Source organism: Capricornis sumatraensis, chromosome 2 (genome assembly GCF_032405125.1).
Source record: "Capricornis sumatraensis isolate serow.1 chromosome 2, serow.2, whole genome shotgun sequence".
Classification (NCBI taxonomy): Eukaryota; Metazoa; Chordata; class Mammalia; order Artiodactyla; family Bovidae; genus Capricornis; species Capricornis sumatraensis.
The window spans coordinates 179,493,267-179,515,640 of NC_091070.1; the positions used below are offsets into that span (position 1 = coordinate 179,493,267).

Consider the following 22,374-nt stretch of genomic DNA (forward strand, 5'->3'; position numbering starts at 1 on the left):
AAGCAAGTCAGACTGGCTCCACCCAGAGACATAAAAACCTTCGTATATTTTCAGGCTGAGTAAGGCCAAATTCCAGATTTATAAGACTGCCAATAAGTTGTTTTTTAAAAACTAACCTTGTAGTGTGGTCAGAAGCTTTTGCACTTATTTATTCATACATTCAATAAACACCTATCCACTCAGTGATTACTCCAGAGAGAATAGGAGAACATTTCTAATAAGTGAGACCTGATGCCCAGTACTCAACTCCTGTGAAGCCTCCTTTGCCCTACCTGTACACAATGATTTAAACCTAGTATTTATTTAGGTATAACTTGCTTCTGGCTAAAATGTCTTCCTCTGGCTGAAATGTCTTTCATCATCCTTTGGGGTTACTTACATCTCTGATCCTTCAAATTAAATTATGCACACACACATTTAACTCTTCCTTCTCTAAACATCTGTGGCACTCACAATCAATTTCTAGCCACACAGTGGTGGTGGTTTAATTGCTAAGTCATGTCCAATACTTGTGACCCCATGGACTGTAGCCTGCCAGGCTCCTCTGTCCATGGGATTTCCCAGGCAAGAATATTGGGGATCTTCCTAACTTAGGGATCAAACCCAGGTCTCCTGTACTGCAGGCAGATTCTTTGCTGACTGAGCCACCAGGGAAGGCCCAGCCACACAGTAGTTAACAGTGATAGATAGTTGATAAACAGTGTTGTCCCACTGTGTGATACTTACATGAACATAAAAACAATATTGCTTTTTTCCTTCAGGGAAATAAAACAGTCTTAACTTCTTGGATTTCATTTCTCAGAATATATGGAATCCAAGCTATAGAGCAGGGGTCAGTTTAATCTTTCTTCAACCCTCCAAACTGAACCTGCAAAAGCAGTCTGGGCTAGGGCATAGACAGTCCCTTCCTGGGTGAGCCTGCACATTCCGGAAATACCTAACCACCCCTGCCATCTGTCAAGGGAGAGTATGGCCTGCTGGATCCCCTGGGCTGCAAATATTGATATATACAAATGTACTGTCAGTGAGGGAAGCAGCCACAGCCACCTTCTAGCAAGATATCAGACAAGATGGAATGATATCTCTATTTGCTTCAGCATTATTAATTCCTTAGTTCTAGATTTTCAGTTACTTTTCCTTCAATACATAGAGTCAGTTTTATCAACTCTTAGGAGAATAAGTCTATGGATGCTTATTACTAATAGGAACTATATGCTAGACACAACTCAGTTGTGTCTGACTCTCTGTGATCCCATGGACTGTAACTGACCAGGCTCCTCTGTCTATGGAGATTCTCCAGAAGAGTATTGGAGTGGGTTGCCATGCCCTCCTCCAGGGAATCTTCCCAACCTACGGATCGAACCCAGACTCCCATATTGCAGACAGATTCTTCATCGTCTGAGTCACTAGGGAAGCCCGGTAGGAACTATTGGTAACATTTTATGTTATATTTCTGTGCTCTCTCTCACAGTGCTTGGGATAGTATGGCAGCAGTTCAGATCAGCGCATACAGACTATACACTAGACACCAAACTAGACACTTATCAGGTACTGGAGACACAATGAAAAATAAAGCTCCCTGTTACCAGCTTGATACTTAAACATTTTTTCAAATGTAAAAGAGGCAAAGGAAAGGCTACTCTAATACCAGAAAGCAAGTAGAAATGTCACCCACTTATATTAATAACCTGATTGATACATGTTATACATAATAGAAAGAGCCAGTTCAAGTATGTACAATCATCTAATTACATTATTTCTCTAAATATATCATACCTCCCACGGTACTTTTTAAAGAGGATGGGCAAGGTATGCAAACCAGATCATAACTACTCACATCTAAAGCTGGCGTAGAAAGAAGAACATGGGTTGACTGGGCCACATCAGCAGCATGCAGGCTGTTATGGTACGCCACGTCTGCATGGTAATGGTCTTCCAAAGTCATCATGTAGGTAACAAAGGTGTCAGATGAGATTTTGAATGTCTTCAGGAGGTCTCTTTCCTGTACAACAAAATGGGTTAAAAAATAAATAAGTGGATGTCCAAAAATGAAGAAAAGCCAAATCAGAAAGGTAAACTGGGATGGGAAAAAATCATAAAGAACATCCAATTAGATAACCAACATTCACTCCTGTTTACTCACCTGGAATATGGCATACATGATGCATGTTAGGGGCCTATTATGTGAATATCCAGCTACATTGAAGATGTTAAGGCCCCATTTGTTCAGGTCTTCCAGCTCCTGTCATCAAAATGAGAAACATTTAGAAATAAAAACACTTTTATTACCAGGCCTCATTGTTTTCATTTATTTTGTGGGCACGAGTTGACTAAGTCTATAGAGTATTTAGTGTTCCAGTTACATGAACATTTGAAAATGGAATGGTCTGGGAGGTTGGGTGTCCTCCTCATGCTAGTTACACATTTTTGTATATATTTTTCAGAAGAGGGAGAGTGTGTGTCTATTTATAAATTTGGCTGCTGGCCTATAATTTTTCTGCCATGTCAGTCCTCAACCAATGTTGCTTTTAGAAGTAGGTGTAAGTGATTAGAGGTCATCCTAGCCCTATTTCCCTGTAGCTCCCCTTCTCTGCTCACTGGTCCATCAGTAACAACTAGAAAACAATCTCAGCTAGAAAACTCCTCTGCCCTTTGCTAAGAACCAGGTCAAGGAGACTTAGCTGCTAGAATGTACGTGAATCAACCCTAATTTAGTGTAAAAGGTCATGAAGATGCTAGTCATCCATTATCTCCTAGAGCTTCTGGGCTACAGAAAGACCTGGAAGAAACATCATTCCATCCTGTGTTGTGGGATTATTCCAAGATTATCTGATTAAAGGAGCAACTTATTCTATTATTAATTATTGCCCAGAGTAAGGGATACAGGGGAAGGAGGGTATGGCAACCCACTCCAGTATTCTTGCCTGGAGAATCCCATCGACAGAGGAGCCCTGGTGGGCTACAGTCCAAAGGGTTGCAGAGTCGGACATGACTGAAGTGACTTAGCATGCACGCACTAGGGATACAGGCTCTCCGTAGAGTCTTGGCCCGATATGTAATCAGCCTTCCTCTAATGACATCTTTCAGCTGCCCCCTCACTGAATGTTCATTTGATCTCATTTCATATTCTCACAAGGCTGAAAAGTCACCTTGCACAGCCTCAGGGAGGAGGTATGAATTCTTTCTGAGTCTTCCTCCACTACTAGGGTTAAGGCTCAAGAGTCAATGCTGTCAGTTTCTCTCATTTCTTCTCCAATTCTGGCAATCAGTGCATATTTTCTTTCTGATCCTTGGCATACAGTTTCTGAAATATCCTCTGGGATAATTCAGTCCTTCCTATTGCCCTCACCTTGGATTCTCCTAACATGTGTTCAACAGGATTCTCCATTCATGAGTTAATGGACCCAACTCAGGGCAAAATCTGGTCTTTTGGTATAAAAAAAGGGTTTTTAACTAGGTGTACAGCAATGGAAAAACAGGGTACATCAGCCTCATCATACTATTTAATAATAAAGCAAAAGCGACCACTACCATTTTCTAATAGGAGGTTTTGGACATCTGTCTGCTGTAAAGCAGCACTACACATGTACACACCCAGCTTGTACACACCTTGGCTAGATGATCTTCATTTTCCGTGTTGACTCCAAAGCGTGAGATGCTTGTATTATTTAAGCTTGAACTATGCATCAGTTTTTTCACTCCGCTTATCTGTGTCATGAGCTGCTGCTTTTTCTTTTTCTCCCTGTCTTTCTGGGTGGGAGATGGAATCTCCACGTCATTCTGTTTGTCTGTAATAACAATAACAACAAAAATAGGTTTTTCAGTCCCTGCATGCCAGTGAGAACACCTGTGTGCCAGCGAAAACCCACTACAATATTCAAAACAACTTTTAATGGTCTGTCATGGATAGCACACCTTAGGAAGGGCTGTCCTAGCATTATCTCAGTTGACCTCCAGGACAATCCTGTGATAGGTGATTTAATCTCTAAAGCAGCAAAATGAGGTCCAGAGGAGCTAAATCACTTGTTCAAGAATGGCAGGTGGAACTCAATCCCAGGTCTTCTGTTTGCAGGGTGATTTGGGGGAATTACACTCATACATTTTCAAGGTGTGACATCAACATTTATATGTAAATTTCTCATTAAAATGAATAACTTGTCTGTGTATATAATCAAAAATGTTCATGTAGCCAAGCACAGGTTAATAAAAACAGGCTTTATGTTTTGCTCACTTTATTATATTTGTATTTATTTTTTTAATTTAAAAGATCCATATAATTGTAGCTGGGTTCGATTTAGATGAGTGGCATATATATTAGAAAAATGAATGGTTTATAACCTTTAAATGATTACTTTAAAGCTTTGGTTTATTACCATCTGAGGTTTAGACAAAGACTATACTTTCAGTATTATTTCATGCCTTGTGTCTATGAATCCCATGAATAAATAATGACAATGCCTCTCATTTGTAACAGGCATTACATTTATTAAAATATACATATTAAATATTTATAATCATCTCATTTAATCTTTTAATAAATTCTGCTACAACAAGATAATAGGAGAGCTAGGGTTAGTGAGAGAAACATATCTACGTGCTCAGAAGCTCTTTCTTCTGTATCATGAGATTAAAACATCAGCAATCAAATATTCTATTTCACTTCACAGGGGGATGGATGGATCCTGAGAGTTCTTCTTCAAAACACATCAACTCTCTCAGGCCACAGATATGCCTGTGGGTGCACTGAGGCTATCATTTAGTAAAGTGCTTGACAGCTATGTCACTGAACTAAATGAGACCCTGTGGCTGAAAGAGTTAATGCAGCTTCCAAAAGTTCCTACTTTTATCTCTACTTGTTTCAGCGAAAATGAATCCAAAGACAACTTCCCCATTTGAAAATGACACGTTTCCAGATGGCCTGCCGGGATCTAGACGATTTGCTTTCAACTCTGGCAGCTGATGGCATAGTCACATGTTCTCCCTAGAGACCTCCGCCTGCTCACAGGACCCTGTGGACAACTCATCAAAGCAAAGTGAGCCCAGAGACAGACACGGAAGCAGCTGTTCTGGACCCTGGGCACCTGGCTGCAGGGCTGGAGCAAGGGTTTTCTCTATCCCTGGAATCTCAGTGCTGTCTCTTCATGTCCCCCACCTCCTCGATTCATCAGCCTATGGCTCTACCTTAGGGAGGAATTTGAGTGGTCATCTTGATTAGTTCAGGGGTTTCCAACATGGTTCAGCATCACCCAGCGAACTTTTGAAAAATACAGACTTATGAGCCCCACCCAGTCCTACTGAACCAATTAAAAAAAAAAAAAAAAAGCTGCCCAAGTGACTCTGATGGTCAGAGCCAGGTTTGGGAACCAATAATAATCCCACACACTCATTTTTCAGATGAAGTCAGCAACTTTCCCAAGCTCAAAGGGCAATTTATTCAACAGATATTTATTTTGCAATTACCTTGTTCCAGACAGTGATTTAATAGCATAGAACCCAGGCCCCTTAAGGTTCCCATTAAAATCTCTTTCTGGTCTCTCAGTCTTTAGCATAAAACTATATATGGCATTATTTTTGAATTTACTTTTCTCCCAGTCACCTTAGTCCTAATAATGACTACTTTTGCTAAAAGGCCACTATAGCCCCTGCCTCTCCTAATGTCATTCTTTACCATTCTGGTTAAAGAAGCTGTTGGATTATTCTGTGCCAATGCAGATACAAAAATCTGTAGTGAAACTAGCAGCTTTTTCTCTGTGTTTAATTAAAGATTCCCTGCAACAGCAAGTCATTGAGCCAAACCACTACTCTGTCTGGAATGTTACAATAAAGAAGAAACCCATTACCCACAGAGAATGCCATTTGGACATTAATGGGTGTTTTCCTATGCAGGCATTGGAACAACTGATGGGTTTCCCTACTCTGAATTTCCTCTGTTAAATGCTTAGCCAGAGCCATACAGAAATAACCTGAAACATACACTCAAAGAATCATAATAAACACTTTGTGAATTTACATTTATAGAATGATCAGATTACAATGGGGAAACAGTGGAACTGTACAAAATAAATAAGTAAATAAAGAGAAGCAAGAAATGGTCACATCAAAACTCTGATAATGACATCATTGGAGGTGCTTTCTTGGCTAGGTTGCAGCATTTAATCCTGCAAAATTCCTAAATTCTTTTTCAAGATTTTCAAGCTGTAGGAGAGAGTTTCAATCCCTGACAGTAAGTCAGGGATTTAAAGGGGGTGACTTTGCTCTGTTTGTAGCAATACTAACTAAATTGTAATATCACATCTAAAGATCTTGCTTAAATCTATGCTCCTTCCCCCTGAGTCCTTCCTTCCTCCTGTACCAGCAACTTGAGCCCATTATCCTATGTCAGCATCACAGAGTGTCTGCATTGATTATCTCTCACCTGCCTTTCAGGCTGTCCATCTGAATACCATCCTCTTAAATGAAACAACACAAGTTTCACAGATCCCTGCACTGCGGGATTTCCCTCTGTCCTGGGTGACATATTGTAACTTTCAATGACTCTTATTGTGATATTGGTCTTTAAGTTTAACTGTAATCAATAAGGTCTTATCATTTTATACTCTTAGAGCTGTGCTCTAAGAGCCTTTTATATTACTGGAAGTTGTTAATAAAATGTTTTATTGTTAGGTGCAACAATCCTGATTCCCAAAGACTTTTCCCTAAAGAATACATCTATTACTTAAAGGCGATTTTCTTCTGTATGTTCTGATAGCCTAATAACCTTCTTTCCCAAAGAAATGCCAGGTATTTAGATTTAGGAGTCAAGAGAGCAAAGTCCTAATTCTGACTCTGGAACATTTTAAAATTAATTTGGTCAAGCTAAGTTGCCTTCTGTTCCTTAGTTCTCTTTCTTGGAAAATGAGGAAACTAGATGAAGCCATTGAAGTCCCTTTCAGATCTGACATTTTATGAAGAAGACTTCATAGTCCTCCAGAATACCCACCAGGCTCACAGGACAGAAAGTAGAGTTCCATGTCTTGCACTTGCAATTTGGAAACAAGGTTTGTTTGTTTGCTTTTGAATATTATCAAACTATAAGCCTACAATTCATTCCAGAGAGTCTGGGTTGCCAGGTTTGTCTTAGTAAGATGATAAACTCCATCCATACCAGAGTCACAGAAAGTTAGTATTCCCATTTTATAACTGAGGTAGCTGATGAATCTTTTGCTTATATGATGGACTTTTTTCTCCCTAAATTTTCTGAAGAATATTTAAAATTTTTATCCATCTGTCTAGTTTGATCAGGTCTACCTTGTACATACACAAATTCATGTATACAAATGCACATACAAACACATGCTTACACTCAACACCCTCCAAATGCTAGGTGTGTACGGACTGAGATTCTAACAGCCTTCCTCAAACAACCTGCTCTTGATAATTTAATTTTGGAATAATAAGAAGCCAGATGATAGGCTTTGCTCAAGAGATACACCTCAATAGCAAATGAAATATCCCACAGAATTGACAGTTCTTAGTTCCTGAGATGCAGTGTTGAGACTGAGAACTCATTTTTATTATCTTCTCAGCTTTCTCACTTGATAGCCTTCGATGCTAAAATAAGAATAATTGGTATACTAAAATATTCTCATGGTCCTTGGCAAGCCATTAGTGAAAGAGGCGACAAGTAAAGAGGACTGCTTAGGTGCAACCTTGGGTGATGACAGGCTCAGAGACTTCCTGTACCTTTACTCCAGTGCTCAGTGTCTCTTTTGAGAAGACAGCCAAGCCTTGGTATCTTAACATGCAATTTTTACAAAAACAAAAATGAGTTCTTGCACCTACTGATTTTATTCTTCTTTACCATAGTCATTAACCTGTAAAATGTCCCTAAAACGGCCCCTAGGTTTTGAAAAATGATTGGGTGTTTCACAGACCAGAGCATATTTAAAATGGATAGAAGATGCCTGTCTTCAAAGGAATAAAGTGGGAATAATGGAGAAGATAAGGATCAGTATATAATGCTTTCTGTTCAATTAGATTCTAGCTCCTCTTGGAACTAGGCTACATGAAAAAATCTTTCCTTTGTTCTCTGACAAAGGTTGTTGCAACTGCTGCTGGAGAAAACCAGGTGCTGCAGATACCCACACACTGGAAATAGTTGGAAAGGCACTTGTCAATCACGCCAGTGCCTACTGGCCACAGAGAAGTGCTGTGAGCTTTGTACTAGGCAGATCAGAGATTGATCTGCCGATAGCAGGAACTGCTTTGGTGTTAGGGAAATAGAAATGTTTTTTTTAAATAAAACCAGAAGAGGTATGTGTTTCCATAAGATGTCCAGGCAAATGTTCACTGATGTAAGGATATGTAGCAATGCCAAAAAGAAGAGAGGTGTAATGTTCAATTGTAAGAATAGGTCATTTCCCTGGGAAATGGAATTCTGCTAAATAAGCATAGCGCAGTGGTAATTGAAAGTCAACAGGATCAGAGTTTAAATGCTACCCATTCACTTTGAAGTACAGATTGGTAAATCCTGAAAGCCTGATTTAAGAAAAATATGCAATGGAATGGCTTTAAACACAAGATTAGAAATTCCTAGTAATCAAACAGGATGCATGACAGTAGTCACTAGGCATGGCTGCAAACCCTTCCTGTCAGTGCCATGTTTTAAATACTAGCAATGTGAAGGCAGAGGATAAAAGGTAAGTATGAAATCAGGGAGATAAGCATGCTGCTTGCAGAAGGCCAACTCTTTCAGAGAGGTGATGATTCTTTCTGCCCTCCTCCAATTTATCTTTAAGAAAGACCTTAGCAAAGCAGTAGTCAAATAGTTTCCAAAGCCTATTATCATGGGTCAAATCACCTTTTGCTCAAAGCCCAGTTACTGGAAGAATTGAAAGAATACCACATCAGAGGAGCCAACTGAAATTGTCCCTAAGGATTGGATGATCACAGCCCCCCACTCCCACCCTTTCAGAGGTCTTGACAGAGACCAAGGTGGGTGGGTAGATAGTGACCTGAGGTCTATATAAATTCAACTAGCCCATAATAACCTTCTCTCTTTGATGGATATTTTAATTCATTTTTTAAAACAAAACCTTGCTTTCTTTTTTTTTTTTTTTTTTTACCTTAAAGGTTGTCTTCAGTTCTTATTTTAAATGGATTTGCTTTTCTGTGACTTAACCCAATTCCAAACTCACACAGTAATATTCCCAGAGAGGTTCAAGAAATTAACACTAAAAAAATTCAGTTATGGAACAGTTTTTTTGGTGAATATCTTACCTAAGAAAGTATTTGAAATGTATTCAGACACCTGGTTCCCTGATCGGCTCATTTCTGAAAGGTGTGTCAGCTCCCGGTTCAGCATTCTTTTGAACTGTTTATAAAAAACAAAATTGTATTAACCACCTAAAAAATAGCAAATTATAATTTTAGATGCTTCCAACTTTATTAAGAACCAAGAGACTGGGTAAGCAGATATCATTAGATAAATAACTCTGTTTCTACAAAATACAATATCCCCTTAATGTGAAATTGTTCCAACGTCACCTTAGAAAAAAGAGGTTTTTTTCAGGATGCCTTAGAATTAACATCTGATTTCTTTTGAAGATGTAAACATAGGAAAAGGAATTTTAATAGAAGTTAAGATAATTTCACTTAAAAATGTAACCACATTTTAAAATATATTTATTGAAAATTAACTCTAAAATATAATTTAATAACCTATACAGTAAGAGGCTATTAAATGTGAAAATTTTAAGGAAAAACAGCAGGAAAGATAAGCATCCTTTAACAACAGAAATGAGTAAAACGAACAGGGTTAAAATACAGCACAGTCTATTTAAATACAATGTAATATAACATGCCCTTACTTCACAATAAGCCGCCTCAGCAGGCTAAGTGATAACACAGTTAAATCATTACAGAGGCTTTTCTACTTCACAGAAAACATACTGTAACGGTTTCACATGCTACCAAAGATAATGGAATCAAATTAACCCACCTTGATGTAACCCCAAGATACAGATAACAAATAGTTTGCCTCAGGCATTTTGGAAAGCACTCCTTGCCACAATCCACAAATCCCCTTTGAAAGAATTCACAGTTCTGAGAGCAGTCCCAACAGGATCGGGAAAGCCTTGCAATTCAGTGGTGAAATAATCAAAACTTATGAAAGACAAAGCCTCCAAAATTTAGGGCATTTCCTAATCCAAACAAAGCCCATCTTCGCCTGTGCTCCCTGCTTCTTTCCTGGCAGAGAGAGTAATGAAATCAGGAATTGCACGAAGGAGCAAGAGCCTGTCCAAATGCATTCAGCTGGCTGGTTTGCAACACTTATGAATTATGAATAGTCCTGGTGGCCGAAGGGGTTTCCACTCTAGATTAGTCCTGCTCAGCTGAACTCTGCAAGGAAGGAACAATTCTTCTTTCCTGAGGGGATACCAGGCTGGGAAACACAGCCATCTTTTTAAAAGGAGAAGATTAAAATGGAGGAAGCCCCATGAATATTTAAGGAATCCGAAGTCTGTACCCTCCCCCATTTCATCTAGGTGTTTTTAACCCTCTCCACTGCGGAGACCCGGACATTGTAGATACAGCCTTTGCACAGAGCTAAGCTGATTTAAGGGTTTCCAAGTGATGGTGTGTTTTATTATTTTCTGAACATTGAAAAAGTTTAAACTGTGGCTGTTTTTCAAATTGGACTTTCAGAATACAATAATATTTTTTTAAGCTAGCTTTTAGGGGGATTTTTTGCACATCAATGGCAAGCCAGTGCATTTAGACTTCTTTCACAATGAAATGATTGGGAATTAATCTGTTTAATTTTAAAAGTACTTCGTACACAGAATGCAATTCTCTGTCCTCCATCAGCTCATTAATATGCACATGAGACTGCATTTGACAAATGAATTAAACACATTTAACCTTTCCATTTAGGATCTGGAGTGTGTTAGGAAATACAAGCTATCGTTTGCTGCATGAATGGAGAATTATTCAGGGTTATGAATGACTGCTGTTTCGGTATTTCAGTGTTACATCTTCTAATTCATGAAAAAAATATTTAAGCGTTAAATTAATCTTTATTTTGTTTTGTTTTTGCAATATGGAGCATGCTGAGGAATTCTTTCCTATAGTGTCTCTTTCTTTCTCTCTCTCTCTTACCTTGTCAGTTTTAGAAAGATCACAGGCATGAAGAAAGTCAGAGACTAGAGCTCTGCAGTGGGATTCCCCACCAGGCCCATCCTACTCCCCTCCTCCCTCCTCCATTACCCTACCCGCTGGACTTCAGTTCAAGTACAGCATGTTAAAGAAATAGCGAAGCACCATGGCAACAGCCTGCAAGCAATTGCAATTGGCTCTCTTTCCTGTGAGGCATTCCCCTTTTAAATGAGCATCCTGCACTGGCAATGGCATCACGTCAAGCATCCAGGCTCACTTCACACCACTGCCTGTGCCCAGGATACCAAGCTTTTCAAGGTGAAGCCAATGCAAGTCAGTATTGTGGTCCTCTGGCTCACGGCTCGAGGAACTGTCCTCAGAGAGGCATGTACCATCACCCTCTTTCAGGGGAACCCTGCTGGTGGATGTTTGGGTCTTCCCTCCCATGATACAAATGTTAGTGACAGTCACCAGAAATCTCTGAATTAATCATCATCTGAGCTAGTGTGTTTTACTTATTGAACCACTCTGCAATCTGAACTCCAGGTGAATCAGAATTTCCAGGTGTAAGTTCTAAGTTCTTTATTTTTTAAGACATAACCACTCAGTCATAAAAGCCTCTCATTTTCAGTTCTCAAAAGATAGGCACTTACACTAAAAGACTTAGAAACTGAAAAAGACAGGTTTCTGTGCTCTGACGGATCAGCTGAATTTTGGCAAAGAAAACAAACTTTACTAGGAGCATTGCAAAAAATATCTTGTAGAAAACATAGAGACAGATGATATCTTTAATTATGTCTCTGTGCTAGACTTAGCCAAATGCAACATTCACACAGTCATCTTCATTTTGGTTCCTTTAATCTCTTGGAAAAACTTAGCAAGATCTTGGCGTCAGTCAGGTTCATACTAGTTGAATAATTTTGTTTCATCCCATATATTTTATAAATATTTAACGGACACCTGAGACATGCCAAGCAACGCATTGAGGATATAGCAGTAAAAACACAAAAACAAAAACTCCTCCAAACAAACAAACAAAAAACACTATTCAGGCTTTTAATCAGTTTCACCCTAGTAGAAATAATCAGATATATTAGGGCATCTTCCTTAACCAACGCAGTTAACTGTCAGGTGAGGGTGGGGCCAACTCTTTACTGGCCACATTGGCCTCTCAGTTCAGAATATAACAGCAGGTAGAAATTCAATCATAATAGACTAGGAGAGACTTTCCTTCTTACGTTTTTCCTATTTCCTTTTATTGCCAGAGAATCCTGTTGCTATACAGCGTCAATCAGTCCCAGTGTGGGAACAGGGAGGTGGCTCTAAGATATAGGGCTGAGAATAAACCAGACTCCTCACCTTTCTTGCAGAGCTCACAGAAGGGTCAGGGAACTCATGTAAGTAACAGGTGAAAACTGCCTCTCTCCTTCTCATGCCTAAATTAGTTCTTCAATGAGCCTTTAGGGCTTCCCTGGTGCCTCAGTGGCAAGGAATCCACCTGCAGTGCAGGGGATGCAGGTTGGATCCCTTGTCTGGAAGATCCCCTGGAGAAGGAAATGGCCATCCACTCCAATAGTCCTGCCTAGGAAATCCCATGGATAGAGGAGCCTGGCAAGGTACAGTCCATGGGGTCGCAAAAGAACTGGACAAGACTCAGTGACTAAACAACAAGCAACATGAGCATTTTGCTAAAGGCACGACAGTGCCACCGAAACCCAACGTCATCTTAAGGCAAACATAAAACACACAACATGATGAAGTAGGCGGATGGAGGTCACTCAGTATTAGAAACTGACCGTGTTCTTTAAATATTGCTTAGCAGTAGTCTTTAGTTTTTCTTCTTCCTAAGGAAGGGTTCGACTAAAGGCAATCACTGCTCTCATCAAAAAGCATTTATGAATGGCCCATTTATATTGAGCTGGGTACAAATTAAGGCAGACATTGCCATGGAGGAGCAGACAGGGCGTATCTTTTACATTCTAGTAATGCAGAGTATGATAAGAGCTATATTGCATGATGAGACATACCAAGGAACGGAATAGCTTATGTTTGGGGTTTAGGCTGGGGAGAGAGTTAGGGAGCTTAGCTTAGTGGGATTTTCAGCATCTGATTCCCATATGGGAGTTGTTTCTGTTGAGCCAGAGGCAGCTATGATATAGTAGATGAATCTAGACTTTCATTCTCAGCTCTTGATAACAGATAGCAGTCTGGTGAAGTCACCTTAGCTCTTATATACAAAATGAAAGTGATGCATGATTTTAGGATCTCAGCCCAAACCTGTCAAGAGTCTATGATGCATTTTGTGGCTGCCTCCTACAGTCTGGACAGCAGCTTGGTTTACCAGAATTTCCCAGAAAACAAAACTCTCTTAACATTACTGAGAAAAACAACCCAAATAGGAAATGCTTCAGTCCTTAAGAATAAGTCACCAACAAAGGAAGAGAAGCGGTTATTCTCCCTCCAGAGTTTTATATCCCAAGACCCTTGGAGTCTCCCTGTCTCCTTATCAAGTTGGTTGTTCAGTCCAGATAAGAAGATTAAATAGTTCCTTAGGGACACTGTGGCCCCAGGAGTTACAAGATTGAAAGGGAATTAGACATTAGTTACTTTAACAAATGGAATAGAGAAATCCACAAACAGAAGCACACTATTTCAAAGACAAATGTGTCTCTACAACTTAAAGTACACAGATCCTATTCTGTTAAGAATCTGCCTTCACAAGAAAACCCTGTTAGAGCTCACCTAGAAATAAGGTCCCAGAGGAAATGGCAAAGCCTCTTTTCAACACAGACAAGCAAAGTTTGTGAATGAACCCTTAGTAATCCAAATTCCTCCAATGCTTCCTTAAGCTTATACCCAACATTAGATTCATGAACACTGCCAGAGTTTATAGTGATATTTTTGGGAAAAGAAAAATATACCATTCTCAATTTAAATGATTCAATATTGTTTGCCTAGTATATATCTCCTCTGTAAAATCATACGTGAATTTTTTTTTTTTTGAGTAGGATGGCTTTATAATGGGAAGTTATTTAAAATATAGAGATGAGCAAAAGCTGAAATTCAGTTACACTTGATGTTAACATTTGGTTTTATGGCTTCAATTTTTCTTTAGCTTCAATGCTACATACTAAGAGTATTTGTTTCCAAGCCAATTTCTTCTTAAGGGATGGAATACTTCACCACTTTACTATATTTCTTATCAGAGGACTAGTTTGGACTTTGTGCAAAGATCTATAGGCAGATTAGAAACTCTCTTGAAAAGTTCTTAGTTAAATTGATCACACAGGAAGGCAGGATTAGAATGATCTCAGAAATTCATCCCTAAAACTTGGTAATTCTATATTTCTGAGTATAAAACCATCCAGAAGAGTAATAATACAAGAGGCTAGTATCAAGCACATAAGAGAGTTACTTTTAAAACTAATCTAAGCTTGTTAGGGGGACCTAGAAATCACTTAAGAGTGAGTTTTTAGTGATCAAAAATACTCTCCAGCCTATCAAAGACTAGATAAACAGGTACTTTGCTCTCATTGACAACCTTAAGATAAAGTAAGTAGATGAAATTGTACAGATGAAAAAAAGGTTCTCCAGAGAGGAAGACAACCCCCGAAGTCACCCTTGTGGGTGGCCGTCTGCGCAGGAGCCCATCTGTGAGACAGGCGCCTTATTGTGTGAGATCTTCCTGTTTTTGCAGTATGAAACAACTGCCAAAGTCATTAGAGTCACAATGACTTTATTAGGGACTAAATTTTGACTCATATTTTACACTTTGTTAGTCATAACTTAATAAGAATTCCCGGGCATCAGGAAAAGTGAAGAGGCTTAAAATTCTGCCTGAAATCATAGGATGCTAGTGGCAGTAGAAGCAAGTTGAAACTGTGGTGGCCCAGTTTAGCAAGAAATCGAAGTAAGATGAGCTCATCTTTTAGTTCTGGCACTGGGCAGATGTATGATCTTGGGTAAAGATGAATTAAATTCTTGGTGCTCAATTCCTGTAGTTGTAAAATGGTGACTTTCTCAGGTTCTTTTTGATTTAAAAAAATTGCACCTTCCATATTCCTAATTTTATATGAGAAAAAATGAAGAAGACCCAAAGAAGTGAAGGACCTGATTCCTAAACACTTAAACTTTTCTTTGCAAAATCCGATTTAAAAAACAATAATAAAAATGGTAATACAGTGTACTTTTTCTAAAACCCTTTATAAACTCACAGTTTATAAAGTTTCCACAGTTCTTAGCATTTCAGATTATCTGACAATGTGCATTTCATCTCTTGGGTCCTTTAGTCTTTCCCTATGAACTCTATTAGCTGTTCGAAACTTGCTGTCCAATTTCTTTGATGACATGTTTGTCCTATTTAAAAGGCAAATGGAATTGAACTGAGTGAGTTGGTAATGGGGTTAAGAAAGGAATAATCTGCCATTGTCCATTAATATCTACTTAAGAGACTATATAGTTCTGTCAACTACAAATTGGCACTTGCCATCTACCTCTACAGGATTAAATCACATTCTGCTGCAGCTGGTGATCTTCAATACCCCCTAAAGGGAGTTCAGGGTGACAGCAGAAATGAGGCACTCTGTGCTTAGGGAAAACTTGGCAGGACAGGTCTTCAGATAGTTAGAGATTTTCAGGAGTTCATTTTATGAGCCCAATTCTTGTATCTCCTCATATTTATAAAAGCACCAAATCCTTCATAGTGATGACTGCTTCTTGTGACTAGCAGAAAACTTCATGGGATAAGCAGAAACTTTCTGGAAAAATATGCGCTCAATTGCATGTATTCCCCCTTCACCAAAATCATATATATATATTGACCTTTCCCCCTGCTTCTTTGAAGCAGTTTCCCAGAGCTATCTGAAGTACTGTCTCCCTGGGTACAGTCCGCATTTAGCCTCAAATAAAACTTAACTCACATCTTTCATGTTGTGCATTTTTTTTTTAAGTTGACAATTGGATGATTGGGCATTCCAGCAGACACATATTGCTGTATTAATACCTAGAGTAAATCCCTGGTGCTCCAAGGAATATAACTGAGTCATTCTTACTGTCCATGTGCCAGATCAGAGAGAAAAACATCTACACATATTAGAATTGAGTGATTCTCTTAACTGTACAGACACATCATAATCCACAATAATTAAGTATGCAATGAAAAACAATCATGGAAACCTCTACCATAATTCTGTAGCAAAACACGGGCATTTAGGATGAAGCTAAAATGGAGTAAATTCCATTTGCTGGTTAGAGGACTAGTATCTGTTCAAGTGGTATTTTAAAAGTCAAAGTAGAGACAAACCATTGGCACTTTCATATGTAGAACTGAAAAACATCAAAAGAATTTAAATATAACTTTGAATATAATTGCTCTACCACTTGATACTAGGTCTTGAACAGTTCTCAAAATCATTAGTTGTTTCTTCTTACCCATCTGTTTATCTATACTCTTTGCTGCTTTTTTTTTTTTAGATTTTTAAAAAACTTTTCAAGAGGAGATTTGGCACATATTATTGGGATGCTAAAAAACTGACTTTTCCTAGACCTAAAGGATTCCTCATAAAAATATTTAGAGAAATTTTTTATGAACTAAAATTCCCCTAACTCTGAGAGTAGGTCAATGACACAATTAAAAAGACAAAAGACACTATTTTTATATCTAAAGACATATTTTCACTATGCATTTAACTATAATTTATATGCATTTAACTATAAATTATATAATTTATAGCTTATAAATATAGTATGTGAGCATATATATGTTCAGGTCAGTTCAGTCGCTCAGTCGTGTCTGACTTTTTGTGACCCCATGAATTGGAGCACACCAGGCCTCTCTGTCCATCACCAACTTGCGGAGTTCACTCAGACTCACGTCCATCGAGTCGGTGATGCCATCCAGCCATTTCATCCTCTGTCTTCCCCTTTTCCTCCTGCCCCCAATCCCTCCCAGCATCAGAGTCTCTTCCAATGAGTCAATTCTTTGCATGAGGTGGCCAAAATACTGGATTTCAGCTTTAGCATCAGTCCTTCCAAAGAAATCCCAGGGCTGATCTCCTTCAGAATGGTCTGGTTGTATCTCCTTGCAGTCCAAGGGACTCTCAAGAATCTTCTCCAACACCACAGTTCAAAAGCATCAATTCTTCGGCGCTCAGCCTTCTTCACAGTCCAACTCTCACATCCATACACGACCACAGGAAAAACCATAGCCTTGACTAGACGGACCTTAGTCAGCAAAGTAATGTCTCTGCTTTTGAATATGCTGTCTAGGTTGGTCATAACTTTTCCTCCAAGGAGTAAGCGTCTTTTAATTTCATGGCTGCAGTCACCATCTGCAGTGATTTTGGAGCCCCAAAAAATAAAGTCTGACACTGTTTCCCCATCTGTTTCCCATGAAGTGATGGGACCAGATGCCATGATCTTTGTTTTCTGAATGTTGAGCTTTAAGCCAACTTTTTCACTCTCCACTTTCACTTTCATCAAGAGGCTTTTTTAGTTCCTCTTCACTTTCTGCCATAACGGTGGTGTCATCTGCATAGCTGAGGTTATTGATATTTTTCCCAGCAATCTTGATTCCAGCTTGTGTTTCTACCAGTCCAGCATTTCTCATGATGTACTCTGCATGTAAGTTAAATAAGCAGGGTGACAACATACAGCCTTGATGTACTCCTTTTCCTATTGGGAACCAGTCTGTTGTCCCATGTCCAGTTCTAACTGTTGCTTCCTGATCTGCATACAGATTTCTCAAGAGGCAGGTTAGGTGGTCTGGTATTCCCATCTCTCTCAGAATCTTCCACAGTTTATTGTGATCCACACAGTCAAAGGCTTTGGCATAGTCAATAAGGCAGAAATAGATGTTTTTCTGGAACTCTCTTGTTTTTTCGATGATCCAGCAGATGTTGGCAATTTGATCTCAGGTTCCTCTGCCTTTTCTAAAACCAGCTTGAACATCAGGGAGTTCACGGTTCACATATTGCTGAAGCCTGGCTTGGAAAACTTTGAGATGAGTGCAACTGTGCAGTAGTCTGAGCATTTTTGGCATTGCCTTTCTTTGTGATTGGAATGAAAACTGACCTTTTCCAGTCCTGTGGCCACTGCATAGGTTTTATTTATTTATTTTTACAGATGATAAAAATCATTGTAGCAATTGAAAAAAATTGAGGAATCAAGGTACACTATTTAGTTACACTTTTGCTTTTACATTTAAGCCTTCTATCACTTTTTCTGTGCAAGATGGTTAATATTTAACCTCAAGCTTCTAAAGCCAGTTCTAAGGCCATGGGATGTTAATATGATCCCAAAGTAGATGACCAAGGTTTCTTTTGAACCGTTTCACAGCCAGAGGTTCTACAACTTGTTACATTTTAAAAATTAGAAATCTTACCATGGATCAGACCCACGGACAGTTCAGTCTAATGCCCTCTCTTGACTAGTGGAAAACATGTTCTGTGCTTGAAAGCCTTCATATTTAACTTGAAAGCAATACCCCAGAACAAGAAAGTCATCCCCATAAGGACTGGTCATGACTCTCTTTCAGAACTGATTCCCAATTTTATTCTATTACATCCTCTTTGTTGTTTAAAATCCTGTATTAAATATTGCCTTATTAAAATTTTCAGTATTTTTGTAGCCAAAAAAATCTACCATAGTTGATTTTTGAGATTACTACTATACCTATTTTAAACACATTGTGTGGCATATATTGTGTTTAATGTTAATGATATTGATTTCTGCTACCAATTGTCATATGCCCTTTGAGATAAAAGACAACAGGATATTTCAAAACTTGCCCTGGGAATCACTGCTTCCCAAGTTTGGGACAATCCCCTAGTTTGGAAATTTTCAAGATTAAGTCTAGGGACCATCAAATAAAGAAAGAAAATCCCCAGATGACACTGAAATATCTTTTTCTTCCTTGAATAAATATATGCTATCTGTTTTAGTATTTTGATAATCCCTATACTAGAAGATGCACCTGCAAACTGAGAAGAATCTGCCATAGATGAGAGATTTGAGTATATTTTTAAGCCTTAAAGGATGAATTGTCTTAAGTAATTTATCTTCAAAAAAGATAGTCAACTTGTTCTACATTTTGTCTTTCCTGTTATTAGCTACTAAAATTTGTTAAGAGATGGATGGATACTTTGAACACGTATCCACACAGTGCACTCCCAGATGTTTAAGTTTCTTGGAGCATGAAAGGATTATAAAAATAATTTCAGAGTTGGACACATAGATTTTACATGAAGTAGAAAGGGTTCTGATTATAGGATGGTTTTACCAGTGGGGTCTAACAGCATAAATAAGACTCTAACAATAGACTCAACATCATAATACCTTGACATAGGATCAGCTGAGTACCCAACTAGGTCTGAAAATAAAATCCTATATTGTAACTTAGACTGAGAAACTTGGCAAGTTGTTGAGCTTCTTAGAGACTGTTCTTCTACCTTTAAAATGAGAAGGTTTAGAAAATTATATACACAGTGGTTGCCAAAGTGTATGAGACCTTTGTAGAATTTGCACTTAAAACTGAATTTTGTCTCTGAATTTTAAAAGAATCTGAGCTCCTGGCATCTTTTTCACTTGATTTGCATCTGGGTGGAGGTTTCAGTTGGCTCTTTAGCACCTAAACTCCTTTCATTGTTGACAAGAAATTAAGTAGAGAATTCCCCTGATATGCTGCTGCAGGTGTGATGCAGTGCTATGTCATACAGATTATGTGACCCATGAGTTACTCATAGAAGTTCTGGCTTGCTGGTTGACATTTAGATTATTCACTAGTCTAAGGAGTGCAAACCAGAATTGCCAGAAAGATAGATGAAGCCTGTCAGATGAAGCTGTAACTCAACATGGCCTTGTATTAAAGCCATACCTTTAGAAAGTTTATTTTGGAGATGTCCAGCTGTTTGAAATCTAGCCTTTCATGATTTCATGACTTAGCCAATTTTGTGAAATTAAGAGACTTCAGAAGTTATCTTGTATTAAACAGAAGCCATGAATGGCCACAGACTGCCTGCCTGATACAAGGTGATAACTGTACTAAACATGGATTTTATTCAGATTTCCCCAGTTGAGGTCAATCCAGTAGCACATCTGAATTGAATATATGGCCAGGGTGGGGATGAGACGAATAGCAGCAATATGTCAGGAATGAAAAGTACAACCAATAATGGCATAAGGACTAAGCTGCTATGCTTCAGACACAGCAGATATGGTTGTATTTTAGACATGACATGTATTTACCTCCATGCTTCCAAACCAGTGTGCAATGACTACTGTCAGTCTCTGTAGACTTTATATTCTTGTCCACAGAATGCAGATTTCCCAAGAGAAAAATAAGCTGAATACTCCAGTGTCAAACCAAACAACAATAAAAACGTGCTTCATATTTCTGCTTACAAAGAAAGAGCATATATTTCTAAGACTTTGTTCTCTATTATCTGATTGATTTGGAAGAAGGCTCCTGTACAAACTTTTCCTGCTTCTGAGGGTATTTTGAAGTGTCACTGTGAACCAGATGGGGACCTCTTAACAAAGCTAACAATTAGGAAAACTAGTATTGGTGATAGGAAGCACCTATGTGTAGCATGGTATATTGCAACAGGAAACAGCATTCTTGGATTCTAACAGATTTGCCACAAATAATATAGCTGGTTCTCAACAAATTAAGTTTCCAAGTGTGTGAAAGTTTTAGTTGCTCAGCCATGCCCAACTCTTTGGGACCCCATGTACTGTAGCTCACCAGGCTCTTCTCTCCATGGAATTTTCCAGACAAGAACACTGGAGTGGGTAGCCATTCCCTTCTCCAAGGGATCTTCTCAACCCAGGAATCGAACCCAGGTCTCCCACATTGCAGGCAGATTCTTTACCACCTCAGCCATCAAGCAAGCCCAGCCTTCATGCAATTGATCCAACAAATACTTACTTGAATGCCTACCACATGCCTAGAGCTATTTCAAACACCAGATCTACAGTAATGAACTTGGTAGAAACAATTCATGTCACCAATAACATTAGAGTCAAAGAGAGGGGATTAGCAAAAAAAAAAAAAAAAAATTCTATAAAAACAATAACAAAAGTAAAAAATCATAAATTGTGACAGCAAATTGTAAAACAAATAAGCTACTGAGTTAGGATAATCACAGTAAAAATGGCCTCTCTAAAGAGATACCATCTAAGCTGAGGTCTGAATAGTAATAGGGAGGATTGGTTGAATGCTAACTTTAAAATTCTTTGATTATATGTTTTGTTAGCAAGTCATAGAAAAATAAAATAAATTACATTGAGAAGTTCCCTTTAATTATTATTTTTAAGTCATCTGACTTTGAAGCAAAGAGAATAGATTTGATTCAAAGCATCAGGATTTAGTGTCTGAGGATCTTGGACTCATCAGCTTGCATCTTGGTTTCACATTGAATATGCAGATATAATAATACTTTCTTCTTGGTGATCATCAGATGAGACAACATAGATGAGAATGCTGTGTAAGAAGCAAAGTGCTCTTCAGATAGCTTTCCTTACCATGCTATCTTGGATCTGATAACACAAAAATAACAAACAGCTATACACTTAAAGAGAGTGGATCCTTATGTAATGCTCTATCCTGGTACCTCAGGAAGATTTAAGAGCAAATAAGCTGTAAGTGAAGACATGGTCCTTAAAAATCTCTACATGGCCCCGTAATTAATGTTCACTCAGGCAGAACCAGAGTTCTTGGGAAAGTACAGTCCTGGCCCACACTATTAGATTCGAAAAGAAGTGGTCAAAGAAGAAAAATCTCTCTTGAGTTATTACTTACTAATATTTCCTCCTTATTCATTACCTTTATGAAAGAGCTCATTTTTTTTTACTCAATATATTTATCTTACTCTCAAAATAAAGAGAATCCATTCTTGCCCCGGAGTCATGTGTTTTGTTTGTTTATTTTTGGCAAAGTTCTCCTATTTTATGATTTATCAAAGGCCCTAGAAAGACTTTATTGAAAAGCAATCTATGACCTTTATTAGTCTGAAAATTTTATTGTTACTATTTTACTTATATAGCATTCAATGATGACCTTACCTTATGCCTCAAACACATAAAAGATTACTAGTAAAGGAGCATTTTTAAATATTACGCAAAACAAAATGAATGCCCTGAAATTAGATTATACTGATTGTAAAGTGGTTGAAAAACAACACTGATTAATCTTGAGATATGGTCAGGGAAGCTCCCATGCAATTGGTAAGAAAGATGCAA

General features: G+C 38.4%; 1 protein-coding gene across 3 annotated transcripts in view; it reads right to left on the bottom strand.

Annotated features, from left to right (window-relative positions):
- The window catches only part of PDE4B (phosphodiesterase 4B), a 533,353-nt gene that overhangs the window by 9,618 nt on the left and 501,361 nt on the right, over positions 1-22,374 (bottom strand). For 2 of the 3 annotated variants that reach the window (XM_068964819.1, XM_068964820.1), the window contains 4 exons: positions 9,259-9,352; positions 3,610-3,788; positions 2,144-2,242; positions 1,838-2,002 (listed from right to left, as the gene is read on the bottom strand). In XM_068964819.1, coding sequence (XP_068820920.1) covers positions 1,838-2,002; positions 2,144-2,242; positions 3,610-3,788; positions 9,259-9,352 — 537 coding nt within the window. Of the gene's footprint in view, positions 1-1,837; positions 2,003-2,143; positions 2,243-3,609; positions 3,789-9,258; positions 9,353-9,979; positions 10,028-22,374 lie in introns of those variants that run through there. The other variant, XM_068964821.1, reaches the window with a different exon arrangement.